The following is a 16,024-nucleotide window of genomic DNA, read 5'->3' as shown; positions in this document are numbered from 1 at the left end:
TCACGACGCTGGTTACATGTCCACAAAGACAAAGGACCCCCCCCCCCCCCATGTAGCCTCTAACAGGCTATTGGGGGCAAGTGCTGTTACACATACATATGTATGTATGTTGAACTTGGCACCAACCGTTAGTGTATAGTCGTTTAGTGTATAGTCGTAATGTAGCTCTCAGACACCGTCTTGTCTTCCGTATAGAGTAAAACCTTGGATTGCGAGCATAATTCGTTCCGAAAACGTGTTTGTAATCCAAAGCAGTCGTATATCAAAGCACTCGTATATCAGTTGTGATCACGTGACGCTCGGCAGACAAAGCGTACACACGTACTACTCGTATTGCAAGACCTCGCTCGTTTATAAAATGAATATTTATTTAAAAAATTAGCTCGTCTTGCAAAACACTCGCAGACCAAGTTACTCGCAATCCAAGGTTTTACTGTACTTATCATAAACAAAGTCCACTGACGACCCAACGTGCAACCGCGGAGTGACTCTGCGCACTCGGGTAGTTGGACGACTCTCTTCGGAGACAACGTCGCTTCCGGTCTCAAGACAACTCGCAGACGACGGAGACGACCCGTCGAATCTCCACACCGACAGCCACCAGCTCCGGCTCTTAAGCCTCGCCCGGTCCGGCCACGCCCCTATTCCCAGACTCCTCCTCGCCGCACCGGGCTCTGTCAATGGCCGCCATAATTGCACTTCCCCCGCGATGGGATCACGTGCTCCCCCGTCACGTGACCCTGTCAACGTTTGTCTCATCAATCATCAGGAGCACATACTCTTTAGTTTTTTCGGTAAAGTCACGTAGGTAAAAAAATAAAACAACTAAATTAAATCACGACGTTTCGGGCGCAACACAAGCGTCCTTCTTCAGGTGGGGACAACGTAGCGAAAGCACAACCGACACACTTAAGCGGTTGTGCTTTCGCTACATTAATTTAGTTGTTTCATTTTCTACCTACGTGACTTTACCGAAAAAACCAAAGAGTATGAATCCTTGCAGTCACGAAAACTTCAAATCTAGAACATCAGGAGCACGTCCACTGGTAACCATGGTCCCGGGGAACCATATTGTCCCACTATCACCTCGTACTGTCTCTACATCAGTGCATAGTGTAGTGTATAGTGGTATAGTGCATAGTAGTGTTATGTAAAGTGTATAGTGCAGTGTATAGTGCAGTGTATAGTGCAGTGTATAGTGTAGAGTAAAGTAGTGTATAGCATTATAGTGTATAGTAGTGTAATGTAAAGTGTATAGTTTAGTGTATAGTGTAGTGTATCGTGTAGGGTACAGTAGTGTAGGGTACAGTAGTGTAATGTAAAATGTATAGTGGAGTGTATAGTGTAGTATAGTGTATAGTAGTGTATAGTGTCGTGTAGAGCAGTGTATAGTGTAGTGTATAGCGTATGGCAGTGTATAGTAGTATAGGGTAGTGTGTAGAGTAGTGTGTCGTGTATAGTGTAGTGTGTAGTAGTGTAGTGTATAGTGTAGTGTGTAGTAGTGTATAGTGTAGTGTATAGTAGTGTATTGTATAGTAGTATAGTAGTGTATAGCAGTATATATTGTAGTGTGTAGTGTGGTGTATAGTAGTGTGTAGTGTATAGTAGTGTATAATAGTATAGGGTAGTGTGTAAAGTAGTGTGTATTGTATAGTGTAGTGTAGTGTGTAGTCGCGTAGTGTCTAGTGTAGTGTGTAGTAGTGTAGTGTGTAGTCGTGTAGTGTATAGTGTAGTGTATAGTGTAGTGTATAGTAGTATACAATGCATCTGAAAGTTGCGTGCGACGCACAGTCATTGCCAATTTTATTTAATTTCCTTCCCCTTGCAGGGCCACCGCCCATGCCGTCTATCGACGTCCACCCAGACCGCATCGTCGAGGGCGGCAACGTCACCCTCAGCTGTCGCGTGCCCGACGCAAGCAGCGGAAGCAGCGACAACGTGACCGTGAGCTGGTTCCGAGACGGCTGCCCCTTGCGGGAGGACGCGGGGAGCGAACGTTCGCTGGCGCTGAACTCCGACGACAATGGGGCCGTGGGTTACTACGGCTGCGTCGTGAGCAACGCGTGCGGACGCAGCCCCAGCGCAGAAGTCAGAGTCGACGTTAATTGTGAGTGGTGTCCCCCCTGCTCGTACTGTGTATTTTACACTGCACCACTATACACTACACTGCTATATACTACACTATACACTACACTACTATACACTACACTACTATACACTACACTACTATACACTACACTACACTACTATACACTACACGATACACTACACTATACACTACACTACTATACACTACACGATACACTACACTACTATAAACTACACTATACACTACACTACTATAAACTACACTATACACTAGACTATACACTACACTACTATACACTACACAATACACTACACTACTATAAACTACACTAAACACTACACCACTATACACTACACTACCATAAACTACACTATACACTACACTACTATACACTACACTACTATACACTACACTATACACTACACTACTATACACTACACTACTATACACTACACTATACACTACACTGCTATACACTACACTACTATACACTACACTGCTATATACTACACTATACATTACACTGCTATACCCTACACGATATACTACACTACACTACTATACACTACACGATACACTACACTATACACTACACTACTATACACTACACGATACACTACAGTATACACTACACTACTATACACTACACGATACACTACACTACTATAAACTACACTATACACTACACTACTATAAACTACACTATACACTACACTACTATAAACTACACTATACACTAGACTATACACTACACTACTATACACTACACAATACACTACACTACTATAAACTACACTAAACACTACACCACTATACACTACACTACGATAAACTACACTATACACTACACTACTATACACTACACTACTATACACTACACTATACACTACACTACTATACACTACACTACTATACACTACACTATACACTACACTGCTATACACTACACTACTATACACTACACTGCTATATACTACACTATACATTACACTGCTATACCCTACACGATATACTACACTACACTACTATACACTACACGATACACTACACTATACACTACACTACTATACACTACACGATACACTACAGTATACACTACACTACTATACACTACACGATACACTACACTACTATAAACTACACTATACACTACACTACTATAAACTACACTATACACTACACTACTATACATTACACTACTATACACTACACTATACACTACACTATACACTACACTACTATACACTACACGATACACTACAGTATACACTACACTACTATACACTACACGATACACTACACTACTATAAACTACACTATACACTACACTACTATAAACTACACTATACACTACACTACTATACACTACACTATACACTACACTATACACTACACTACTATAAACTACACTATACACTACACTACTATAAACTACACTATACACTACACTATACACTACACTACTATACACTACACTATACACTACACTACTATCCACTACACGGTACACTACACTATATTCTACACTATACACTACACTACTATCCACTACACGGCTATACACCACACTACTATACACTACACTATACACTACACTATACACTACACTACAGTATACACTACCATATACTACACTATACAATACACTACTATACACTACACTATACAGTCGATCGGTCAATTGTTTTATCGATCAATTGGTTGGTGTTCAATCAGTCAGTTTGATCAGAATCCCACCCCCCTCCCCTCCCCCGTACTTCACACAGACGAGCCAGAGAGGATGAAGCTGAGAGCCGACTGGACGTCTCTCGACGTCGACAGTCACATCATTCGCATCCGCAGCAACAGCAGCTACAGCAGCAGCAGCAACAGCAGTAGCAGCAACAGCAGCGTCGACATAGTCCCGGCGGATGAGAAGATTGCGGTGGTTGCCCGCAGGGTCTACGACGCGGTGCGTGCGCTCCTCCGGGCCGCCTCCGTCTCCTCTCCGCGTTCTGGCGGCGACAGACCGCGACAGCCCGGCAAGTACCCAACCCTCGCGGGAATCTTCCCCGCGGAGGCGCGGGAGGAGCCGGCGTTCGCCTCCGAAGCCTCAGAGTTGACGCGCGGGCTCCTGGAGGAGAAGGGCAACGACACCGATGGCTGGATCTCCGCCAAGGTGCACGCGGCATTTCGTGACGCCCTCCGGGCGTTCTCCGGCGACGACAGCCGCCGGACGTTCATCGGGACGCGGGGAGCCTCCCAACTAGCACCCACGGGACCCTCCGCGAGCACTCGCGATGCCCGCGGCCCAGCCCCGCCGTGCCCGGCCACGTCCGACAGCGACGACGCCCACGGAGCCCTGGTGCGCCTCGCCTACCCGGCCGGCCCCGCGGGCGGCGGTCAACTTTCGCCGTACGACGCCGTGCGCCGGGCCCTGTCGAGGTCCGGCGAGACGCCCTCGTCGCTGTTCGCCTTCGGACGACGCTCGGGCGACGGGACTTTCGTCGTCGTCGTCGTCGTCGCTGCCGGCGACAATGACAACGACAACGGCAGGGTCGTCGTCGCGTTTCATTCGGTTGGACCACCGCCCGGCGCAAGCGGCTGCCACAACGCGACGAGGGGCGGCAGCCTGAGCCTGGCGTGCATCACCGCCTCCGGCCCAGGGGCCGTCTGCGCGTGGAGCCTCGACGGTGGGAGGCTGCCACTGCCGGCGTCGCCGCCAGATGCTTGCGAGCTGACCATCCACAACCTGCAAGTTGGCCACGAGGGGCGCTACGAGTGCGTGGCCACCAACGTCGTGACCAGACGCAGAGCGACGGCCTCCACGTGCGTCTACGTCAGCGGTGAGATATACCGGCGTGCGTCTGTGCGTGCGTCTTTGTGGGCGTCTGTGTGTGTGTGTCTGTATGTGTGTGTCAGAAGAGGAGTTGGAGACGCTGCTGCTGAGACTGGAGCGTGCCACTAAGAGTTGGGGCCTTACCATCAGCCCCACCAAAACAAAGCACCTGCCTGGGTATTTTGTACCATCGGACACTCCACCCCCACAACTCCCAATTGGTGATGGGGCAGTTGTGGAGAGAGTGGAGAGTTTCCCATACCTGGGCAGTGTGCATATTGACCGGCTCCAGTTTATCAGCAGAGGTCTCACTCCGAATCAGTCGAGCGGCAATATCTTTTCATCGGTTGCGTAACGCTGTGTGGAAGCTACCTGGTCTGTCGCTCCGCACGAAGCTTCAGGTCTTCTCGGCCACGGTCATTCCCTCCCTTCTCTACGCTTGCGAAACGTGGACCCCCCTAGTGGAGCATCTTCGCCGGTTGGAAACATTTAGGCTGGCCTGCCTACGATCCATCCTGGGTTTAGCCAGGCTGGATTGTGTGAGGAGCTCACAAGTCCTTGAAAGATCTGGGCAAAGTCCCATCAGTGAGCTCCTCCGGCAGGCAAGGCTGCGTTGGCTGGGTCATGTAGCCCGCATGCCCAGCCACCGCATGCCTAAACAGCTTTTGTTCGGCCGGATCGAGGGGGCTAAACGGGTGCGGCACGGGCTAGAGAAGAGATGGAGTGATGTGGTACAGGAAGACGTGGAGCTGTGTAGACTTACCGATGACTGGTACCAGCGGTGTCAAGATCGGCCTCAGTGGAGGAGGCTCGTGAAGGACGCTACTGGGCAGTTGGAGGCAGTCGCCCTCCAACAACAACGGAGGGCGGAGGAGCGACGCTCACAACAACGAGCGGAGCGCCGGGTGGCTAAGGCACAGCAAGTTGGTACAGTAGGGGGCACAGGTGGTGCATCAGCCAGTCATCTCGGTCATCTCAGTCAGTCGACCCGTGACACCTGGGTCTGCCCCGTGACCTCCTGCCAGCGGGCGTTCGACACTTCACGTGGCCTCAAGGTGCACATGGCCTGGCACAAGCGTCGTGGTGACGTCACCGCCACTTAGTGGCGAATGGCGGTTGTTGTTGTTGTTGTGTGTGTGTCTCTGTGTGTTTCTATGTGTGTGTATGTGTATCTCTGGGTGTCTATGTTTATGTGTGTGTCTGTGTATGTGTATGCCTGTGTGTGTCTGTGTATTTCTATGTGTGTGTGTGTATCTCTGTGTGTCTATGCCTATGTGTGTGTCTGTGTGTGTGTATGTCTGTGTGTGTCTCTGTGTGTGTCTGTATGTCTATGTTTGTGTGTGTGTCTGTGTGTGTATGTCTGTGTGTGTCTCTATATGTGTGTGTGTCTATTGGCTATGTGTGTGTGTGTCTGTGTGTGTGTATTTATGGGGCACAGTGGCGTAGTGGTTAGCGCTATGCTGCGCTACGAGCCCGGCCACCCTGGTTCGAAGAGTATAATTCAATTCACGTAGGTGAAAATAAAAATTTAGAATAAAAAATGAAGAAACTAAATTTCATTTTTATTTTATTTTTGGTATTTTATTTTATTTTCTACCTACGTGAGTACATCTACGAGATTTAACCAGTATCAAAAATAAGAGTCCCTTTCTGCCAATGAAACAGCTGTCTGTTTGATATCTATTTGGTGTTTGATACATCTGAACACAACAACCTGCTACTGGCGTGTTAAAACGAGGGCTTGCTCCGTGAATGAATTCACCTTCATAGGGATGGTGATTGCGTGATGATTCATATAAACGTGCCATTTGTTCTCACTATGAGACATCTCCTTTACCAGTGGCAAAATATAGTAGTAGGTTTTTACCCTTTAAACTGGTACAAAACTGACACCTTTATACAAGGCATCATGTTTGCAATAACCGCAACACAAGCAGTCAAAATGCAAACAAAAAGAAACAACTCTGATAATGGTAATGATATGCACTGTCCTTGAAGTTGATTGGTCCACACCCGAGACAGCTTTTTGAGTTGTACGCCTTTTGGCGTCATCTGGTCCAACACCAATGGAGACTAGGCTCTAAGGAAAGCTGTCTCGGGTGTGGACCAATCAACTTCAAGGACATTGCATACATTATCATTATCAGAGTTGTTTCTTTTTGTTTGCATTTTGACTGCTTGTGTTGCGGTTATTGCAAACATGATGCCTCGTATAAAGGTGTCAGTTTTGTACTAGTTTAAAGGGTAAAAACCTACTACTACTGTGCCATTTGTTGTTTTTGTTGTGATGTGTTGCAGATGGCAACCGCCCACCACCACCACCGGAAGGGAACGGATGGAAGCCTCGTGAGACTCCGCAAACCCCACAACACAACCCCGTTACGGACAGACCTCTCTCACGATCCAGCTCACACATTGAGATTGGGGGGTGTGGATGTTGAACTTCTTTCACACCGACCTGGCAATCACAAATGATAGCTCCAATCAAGTGGCTGATATCATCATCATATAGACATTCATAGCAACAGCCAAATGCTATGCAGGCGTAGTGATGTTCATTCTAAATGTGGAGAGGGGGGGAAACTGGAGGACCCGGAGAAAAATCATATGCAGTGACCACCCCAGGGAGGGAGAGAGAGACGCAGTAGGAGTCAGGGTCGGGATTGACCCCCCCCCCCCCACGACCTCCTGCATACCAGGCGAGGTAGTTAACATCTCCTAGCCACCGTGACGACGACCAAAGATATTGGTGCCTAAAAGGTGAACCATGACTCAAGTTCAAGTTCATGTATTAGATATGGCCCTGTGAGCCATTCGGCTCTTGAATCGGGTGCAACCGCAACAAACAAAAAACAAAAACATGAACAAAAAACATCTTAAAGTGAATATGTGACTGAGTGCAAACAGAAAATCCAAGAAAAGACAGCAAAATATTGCAGAAAAAACACCGTACACCAACGCTGTGTGCACAAATCCCAGTGGGATGCAAGTCAAACAATAACAACAACCACAAGACAACTTAGATTAATCTTCTTGGTTCTTTCGGTAAAGTCACGTAGAAGGGAAGTAATAAAATAATAAAAATAAAACATAATAATATTTTATTATGTTTTATTATGTTTTATTTTTATTATTTTATTACTTCCCTTCTACGTGACTTTACCGAAAGAACCAAGAAGATTAATCCCTGCAGTCACGAAAGCTTTAAATCGAAACTTAGATTAAGGCCATCAGTCTAACTCTGTACTACAACAAACAAACATGGCTAAACCAATACACTTTTCGAAATCACCTAAATAAAGCCATGAAAGCAATGAAACAGTGACTCCAGCGCATTAGCACCACGTGATATCAGCCGCTCAGTTGAGCTGTTTTCATTTGTGATGGCCGATTCGTTTCTGAATGAGTAATATTTAAAAAATATTTTTCTTTAAACACGCTTTCATGAAATGTACCGTACTAGTATTGGAAGAACTCCACGACTCTGGGAAGTGGCTCCGAAGCTTGCCAAATGAGTGACAAACGGTGACTCACCAGTGACTCACGGCCTACCCGTACCCGGCCGCACCAGGGTCGCAAACGGGTACCCGTACCCGTACCCGGCCGGGTACGGGTAGCCGGGTATCGAGTAGGGTACGGGTATCGGGTACCCGATTGCGACCTCTGCCTTGCCTCCCCCCTTTCTTCCTTCTCCAGCTCCGCCCACTTACCCCTGGGGTTGAGCCCACCAAAACCCTTTATAAGCTCTCGTTGTTAGCAGCTCTTTCTCCTAAATCAGCAGTTGTCCTGCTGTATCGGTTCCGCCTGATGACGGGTCGCTTGTGTTGCGATCGAAACGTCGTGATCTATTTTATTGCTACCTGCGTGACTTTACCGAAAGAACCAGAGTGTATTTGGCTGCTGTTATCCATTTCCACGTAACGACGATGATGATATGAGTCACTTGCTTTGAGCTGCTATTATTTACGATGGCCGAGTCATTTCTGAACTAGAGCTACATCAGGCCAGAGGTCACAAACGGGTTTTGATTCCTTACCCGTACCCGGCCGCACCAGGGTCGCAAACGGCTCCCCGTACCCGTACCCGGCCGGGTACGGGTAGCCGGGTATCGGGTAGGGTACGGGTATCGGGTACCCGGTTGCGACCTCTGCATCAGGCCTGATACCCGGTAACATCAGCCACAGTAGACTCTCGATAATCCGCGTGCGGTTTATCCGATTTGCAGATGAACCACCCACCTGAGATTTTGACGTAACTTAATAGCCCATGGAATTTCCCTGAAGCCCAAATTAATCATCTAAATACAGGTATGCTTTGTTATTCTTAGAAATGTTTACTACAACTAATAGGGTTTTTCCCCGCCAAAAGGCGTCATCTGGTCGAACACCATATGAGACTAGGCTCTAAAGAAAGCTGTCTCTGGTGTGGACCAATCAGTTTCAAAGAGAAAGTATAAATTATCAGAGTATTGTTTTTTTTTCATTTGACTGCAAGTATTGCGGTTAATGTAAGCATGATTCCTTGCAAAAGGTGTCAGTTTTTGTTGCCAGAAAAAGGGGAAAACCCCTATTAGTAAATTTTGCTACTGGCAAAGGAGGTCCCATGCTGTTTACTACAAGTCACGTGTTTAAACCGAAGAAATAAGTTTCCCCGGTTAATGCGAAATTCACACGATCGCCTCCTCTACAGTACAGTAGTTGCCATACCTTTACAACAGTGGGCGGAGTTTGATTGATGCTGATTGGCTATCGCTCTACTATCATCCACTCAGTAGACAGAGTTTGATTGATGCTGATTGGCTGTGGCTCTGTTATCATCCACTCAGTGGACAGAGTTTGATTGATGTTGATTGGCTGTGGCTCTGTTATCATCCACTCAGTAGACAGAGTTTGATTGATGTTGATTGGCTGTGGCTCTGTTATCATCCACTCAGTGGACAGAGTTTGATTGATGTTGATTGGCTGTGGCTCTGTTATCATCCACTCAGTGGACCCGAGCCAGGAAAGTGTTATTTCACTGGTCAACAAAAAAAAAAATTCTGGCCTGGACTTTTGCAGCTGTTTTAGACTAATTTCAGGGTGCTGATTCCCAATCTGATCTCAGGTTTGCTCTATCACATCATTTTTATGCTATCGGCATACCCCATTTTCATTTATTTTACACGAAATTAACTCTGTCACTTATGAGTGCAAGTTTTTGCGAGCCAGTGACTGCTTTAGTGTTAAAATACGGTTGCTGTATTTTTAGGATAGTGTGTTTATATTATCATTTTATGTAGATATCCACATTTATTTAATATTTTTCTTCTGCAGTTTTTATTGAAAATGTAATATTTGATATCTCAAAAACCTGATGTGATAGACAAAAACTGATGCCAGATTTGGAATCAGCACCCCAAAATTACATTAAAACCGTTGGAATACCTTATGCCAGAAAAAGTGTGTTGACCAGTGTGAACACCGAGCATGCGCGTCATCGATCGGTCGATCGTTAGCGCTCTAAAGAGTAAGCAATCGAAATCGTCAGCCGTGCTTCGTTTTGAGTGATTCATCCGACCTTTTGTTTTCGACCATTCACTCCGGGAGTTTCAATTCATGAAACCGTGCGACCTAAACAGGAGTGCACACGTACATCGGTGGTAGTTTTTTTTGTGTTCTCTTTGGCACGGAGATCCATGGAGATAAAAAAATGGGTCCCGCTTTTGGATTATCGCAATTATCCGCGGCGGTCATCCCCCGTCATCAGCGCCGACAATGCGAGAGCCTCTCCGTGGTTTTAGTTTTTTTATTTCGATTTAAAGCTTTCGTGACTGCAGGGATTCATCTTCTTGGTTCTTTCGGTAAAGTCACGTAGAAGGGAAGTAATAAAATAATAAAAATAAAACATAATAAAACAATTCTCACGACGTTTCGGCCACAACGCAAGCAGCCGTCCTCAGGTGAAGAACAAGTCTGTCGGAAAGACAGCGTCTGAATGAACACCACCAGGCTTGGCAGCGTATATTTAAGCTGGGTTAGGGGAGGAAGGGCGCCATGACAAATGAATTTGCATATCAAGAAGAATTTAGCATATTTATGGGAAATGCAGATATGGGATTAGTCACTACTTGTGAAATGCGTAGGAGGTGGGCGGGGGGTTTTCAAAGTCATATTATGCCCGTGCATTATGCAGGATTAGCAGCATCAAAGGGAGGAGGCAGGGGCAGCACCAACAAAGGGAAGGAATGTGAATAGTATGCAGCTGCAGCAACCAAACAACCACGTAAAAAACTAAAGTATAAACTTCATAGTATTCGTATTCGTAACGGGGCGTGGTCATCCCCATCGCTGGCGAAATACTTTTCCTAGCAGAAGCTGTGCGTTGGAAAGCGTCACCAGACAAGCCTCCTCATTCCCTCGTTTTTAAATCCTTTTTTAAATCCTTTATATTAAGTTCGCTTGCTTGCTTACGACCGTGTAAATCTTGCGGTCGTTTTTTAACCCACTTCCCGTGATCCAATCGAGCTGACATTTTCCACAGACTCGTTGTGCGAGACAATTAATGTTCGTGAAAAAAAATTCCTAAATTTTACACTTTTTAGGCAAAAAAAATGTATTTTACATTTATTCAAATAGAAATTATTCATGGCTTTGGCTGAACGTCAGTGTAGGAGCCCAGAGCGTGACACCTCCACAGGCCCTGGCGGAGTAGCGCAGTTGGTAGCGCCCTCGCTTTCCATGCCAAAGGTCGCGGGATCGATCCCTGCGTCCTCCACAGGCGAATATATTTTTAAATCCTTTATTAAATCCTTTATATTAAGTTCACTTGCTTGCTTGCTTGCGCGCTTACGACCGTGCAAATCTTTCGGTCGTTTTTTAACCCACTTCCCGTGATCCAATCGAGCTGACATTTTGCACACAGACTCGTTGTGCATGACAATTGATTTTCCTGAAAAAAAAATTCCAAAATTTTCCACTTTTTAGGAAAAAAGAAAAATTTTCACTAACACAATCATATATTTTTCCTAAACACAGAAAATTATTCAAGAACACAACAAAAATGTACAATATTAACAATCGTACAAAAACTGAAAACCTTATAATCCTTATATACGACTTTCCTTATACTGGTAGGAACGAAGTGGACCAGACCACCAATAGATTAATGTGTGTGTCCGTCCGTCCGTCCGACTGTCTGTCCGTCCGTCCGTCCGTGTATCAACATCGCCCCCTACTGCAAACACTTGGCATGACCCTGTCCGACAAGATGGCCGCCCGCTCCCCCTGCGATCTGTGAATTAAACAAGATGGCCGTCGCTTCCGGCGCATCACGGCAAAACTTTAAACTTCGCTTCAAAATTACTTTACTGAAACGCAGCACGTTTTTAAAAAAAAATACTTTACTGAAACGCAGCACGTTTTTTTAACACAGAGACAAGAAACATTTATTAACACAGAGACGAGATACATTTAATCGCCTTATTTGTGCACGAAAAGCACGGCGCGAGGCCTAGTGCGGCAGGCTTCGCGAGGCCTAGTGCGGCAGGCTTATTAACACAGAGATGAAACGCAGCACGTTTATTTAAAAAAAATACTTTACTGAAACGCAGCACGTTTTTTTAACACAGAGGCAAGAAACATTTATTAACACAGAGACGAGATACATTTAATCGCCTTATTTGTGCACGAAAAGCACGGCGCGAGGCCTAGTGCGGCAGGCTTTGCGAGGCCTAGTGCGGCAGGCTTCGCGAGGCCTAGTGCAGAAGGTGGTGGGGGGTGGTGGTGGGGGGTGGTGGTGAGGGCTGGTGGTGAGGGCTGGTGGTGAGGGCTGGTGGTGAGGGCTGGTGGTGAGGGCTGGTGGTGAGGGCTGGTGGTGAGGGCTGGTGGTGAGGGCTGGTGGTGAGGGCTGGTGGTGAGGGCTGGTGGTGGGGGGTCTTTAAATCTAACAGCGTTTCTTGTCAAAACAAACACTTTAATTAACGTTACACTAGAATACAGTATTTTTTTCTTTAACTCCTCTATACCCGGTCGATATCCCTGTACCGGTACTAAGTATTATTCCTACCAGCCCACCCCGCAGGGTCCTGTTATTTTATTTCTAATACCAATGTGATAAAATAAATGAAACTCTTACTCAAGAAAAACAGAAATGAATAATTAAATAAAACCGATGCCACGCATATAAAGGATTTATAGTGAAAAACTTTGTTTTTACGGGTTAATTTTTTACAGTTGGAATCATTGGCGTGACCATAGGCGTGATCATCGTCATCGTCATCATCATCATCGTCATTGTTTTCATCGTCAGAGGTAAGCCGCCTTCGTTCCTTCGGAGTACAAGTCGCCGCTGCTGATCTGCTTTTGGGTCTTAATGGCACCATGACGGGGCAGGCTCTGGCTGCGAGAAGGGCTGCGTGCAGAACGAGAGTGAGCGGGAGAGAGAGCGAGCGAGAGTGAGCGGGAGAGTGAGCGAGAGAGTAAGTGAGAGAGTGAGCGAGAGAGTGAGTGAGAGAGCGAGCGAGAGGGGGGGTTACATAACGCAAAGATAAAAAAAAATACGAAATGATGAACGAAGCAAAGTGCCGACTACAACGAGCATCTTCTTGTTTCCACTGATCGTAAAAAAACAAAATAGAGAAGCGAGCAGCGCTAAACGAATCGGCGCTAAAAGGGCAGCGTGACACCATTGTGTCTGTGGGGATGCGTTCCCGATCGGCGTTATTTATTTCGCACATATCGGGTGACAGCGCTAACGATTAACAACAACGATACGAGCAGTTGAGGCACTTTCCTGCGGGCTAAGCAATGGTCCTGACTCCATGATGGCTCTGTCACATTTTGAGGACGCCATGGTGGCGAGGAGACGTTAACTACCCCGCATCTACATGAGTAGCCGTACAACGGTGGAGGGAGGGAGGGAGGAGGGGGAAGGAGGCAGGGGGTGGGAGGAGAAGGGGGAGGGGAGGGAGGGGGGGAGGAGGGAGAAGGGGGAGGGATGGAGAGAGGGGGAGGGAGGCAGGGGGAGGGAGGAGAAGGGGGAGTGAGGAAGGGGGAGGGGAGGGAGGGGGGGAGGAGGGAGAAGGGGGGAGGGAGGAGAAGGGGGGAGGGAGGAAGGGGGAGGGATGGGGAGGGGTGGAGGAGGGAAAGGGGTGGAGGAGGGAGAAGGGGGAGGAGGGGGAGGGAGGAGGGGGGAGGGAGGGGGAGGGGCAGGGGGGAGGGGAGGAATGGGGGAGAGGGATGGGGGAGAAGGAGGGAGGGGGTGGAGGGGGAGGGAAGAGAGGGCAGAGGGAGGATGGAGGGGGTGAGCAAAGTGAGGACTGCCTCCGATTTTAAATCGAAATGAATTGCGTTTGTTTCTGGTTCATTCCACCACCGCCCCATCCCACCACAGCCTTCGAGATGAAACACAAAGCTAAGAGGATAAGGTGAGTCTGTCTCTGTCTCTCCTTTCAAGTTGCGACGGGTTCTATTTGATGTGTAGTGTTGTAAGGACGGACTTCTGGACTTCTTTATGGCACACACTGTTTATTATCTTAATAACACAGTCCCTATCACACTAAGGGGGTATATGGTCCCCTCACCCGTTACCCTCAGAAGGTACAAGCCTCCGGGACCTTGCAGGCTCTCTAATCTCCCTGCTCTCCCAGCGTCCTCTGGTTGGACCTCGGGGATCTCTCCCCGACCACTGGTGACTCTGAGCCCGAGCCCTGATAAGGGCTGGAGGGCTTGGTCCAGGGTCCTAGACGTCTTCGGCCGACTTGGGTCTTCGTGTAGCAGAACTCCCCTCCAGAGCTCTCAGCGCTCTGGCTTTTATACCTGTTCGTGGCCGGCTTGTCCAATCCCCGGCCACCTTGTGGGACCCTCTGATTGGTCCTTCCCAATCTGGCGTTTGGATCCTACCTCACCCCATTTGACCCCTGACCGTTTGATTGAGCGGGAAAACCTTGTTAACGATCTGCTGTCACAGTTTGCGAACAGCGAGTAGTTCACACCACTACAGATAGATAATGGATAATGGCAGGTCCCCATTATCCAATAGGCCACGGTAGTAAAGGCACTGCTTCGAGTCGCCTACAAACGATGAAAATGGTGACCGTGATTTTTGTTGTTATTGACCAAAAGTGTAACCAAGATGTCATCTTGAATGAACAAATATTGGTAAATAGCAAGGATTAGCGGATTAGAGAGCGTATATGCGACATGCAAAGAGGTAGCAGAGTCGTGTCATCATCTTCTTGGTTCTTTCGGTAAAGTCACGTAGAAGGGAAGTAATACACCCAGCTTAAATATACGCTCCAAGTTTGGTGGTGTTTCATTCTTCACCTGAGGACGGCTGCTTGCGTTGTGGCCGAAACGTCGTGAGAATTATTTTATTATGTTTTATTTTTTATTATTTTATTATTTCCCTTCTACGTGACTTTACCGAAAGAACCAAGAAGATGAATCCCTGCAGTGACGAAAGCTTTAAATCATGTCATCATGGTGTGGCTTGGCTCTCCAACACACCGGTGTGCTGTACTAGTATACTACACTATACACTACACTATACACTACACTATACACTACTCTATACACTACACTATACATACACTACTCTATACACTACTATACACTACACTACTATACACTACACACTACAATACACTATACACACGACACTATACACCGTACTACTATACACTACACTATACACTACACTATACACTACTATACACTACACTATACACTAGTGCTGTACTAGTGACGAATTGGCCACGTTCTGTTTACGTGACAACCCTTACTAGGTGGCTGTGTCGTGTGGTGGCGGGTTTTAACTCGTGTGTGTGTCTTCTTGGTTCTTTCGGTAAAGTCACGTAGAATGGAAATAATAAAATAATTAAAATAAAACATAATAAACTAATATGATAACTATACTATAGATGAATCCCTGCAGTCACGAAAGCTTTAAATCGAAATCGTATGTGTGTGTTGGAGAGTTACAAACCCAAAGCGCACGTTTGCAATTTTAGGAGAACACGCTATACGTACAAACCCTGATGATCTCTTGGTTGTTGTTGTTGTTGTTGTTGATTTTAAACCCTTTGATTCATTACAGAGAAACGCACAACGACTCCACGCGACGTCCAGGTACATGTGTAA

At 46.8% G+C, this 16,024-nt stretch overlaps 1 protein-coding gene across 6 annotated transcripts in view; it reads left to right on the top strand.

Moving 5' to 3' along the window:
* LOC144737392 (uncharacterized) overlaps positions 1 to 16,024 on the top strand; it is a 47,292-nt gene that overhangs the window by 20,330 nt on the left and 10,938 nt on the right. For 4 of the 6 annotated variants that reach the window (XM_078620070.1, XM_078620069.1, XM_078620067.1 and 1 more), the window contains exons 3-8: positions 1,829 to 2,107; positions 3,856 to 4,914; positions 7,206 to 7,253; positions 13,118 to 13,195; positions 14,277 to 14,310; positions 15,981 to 16,012. In XM_078620070.1, the coding sequence (XP_078476196.1) occupies positions 1,829 to 2,107; positions 3,856 to 4,914; positions 7,206 to 7,253; positions 13,118 to 13,195; positions 14,277 to 14,310; positions 15,981 to 16,012 (1,530 nt within the window). The remainder of the gene's footprint in view (positions 1 to 1,828; positions 2,108 to 3,855; positions 4,915 to 7,205; positions 7,254 to 13,117; positions 13,196 to 14,276; positions 14,311 to 15,980; positions 16,013 to 16,024) is intronic. The other 2 variants (XR_013588968.1, XM_078620071.1) reach the window with 1 other exon arrangement.

Source organism: Lampetra planeri, chromosome 69 (genome assembly GCF_965212315.1).
Source record: "Lampetra planeri chromosome 69, kcLamPlan1.2.h2, whole genome shotgun sequence".
Taxonomy (NCBI): Eukaryota; Metazoa; Chordata; class Hyperoartia; order Petromyzontiformes; family Petromyzontidae; genus Lampetra; species Lampetra planeri.
The sequence above is the reverse complement of the archived record's forward strand: the minus strand, read 5'-3'. Positions and strand labels throughout refer to the sequence as shown.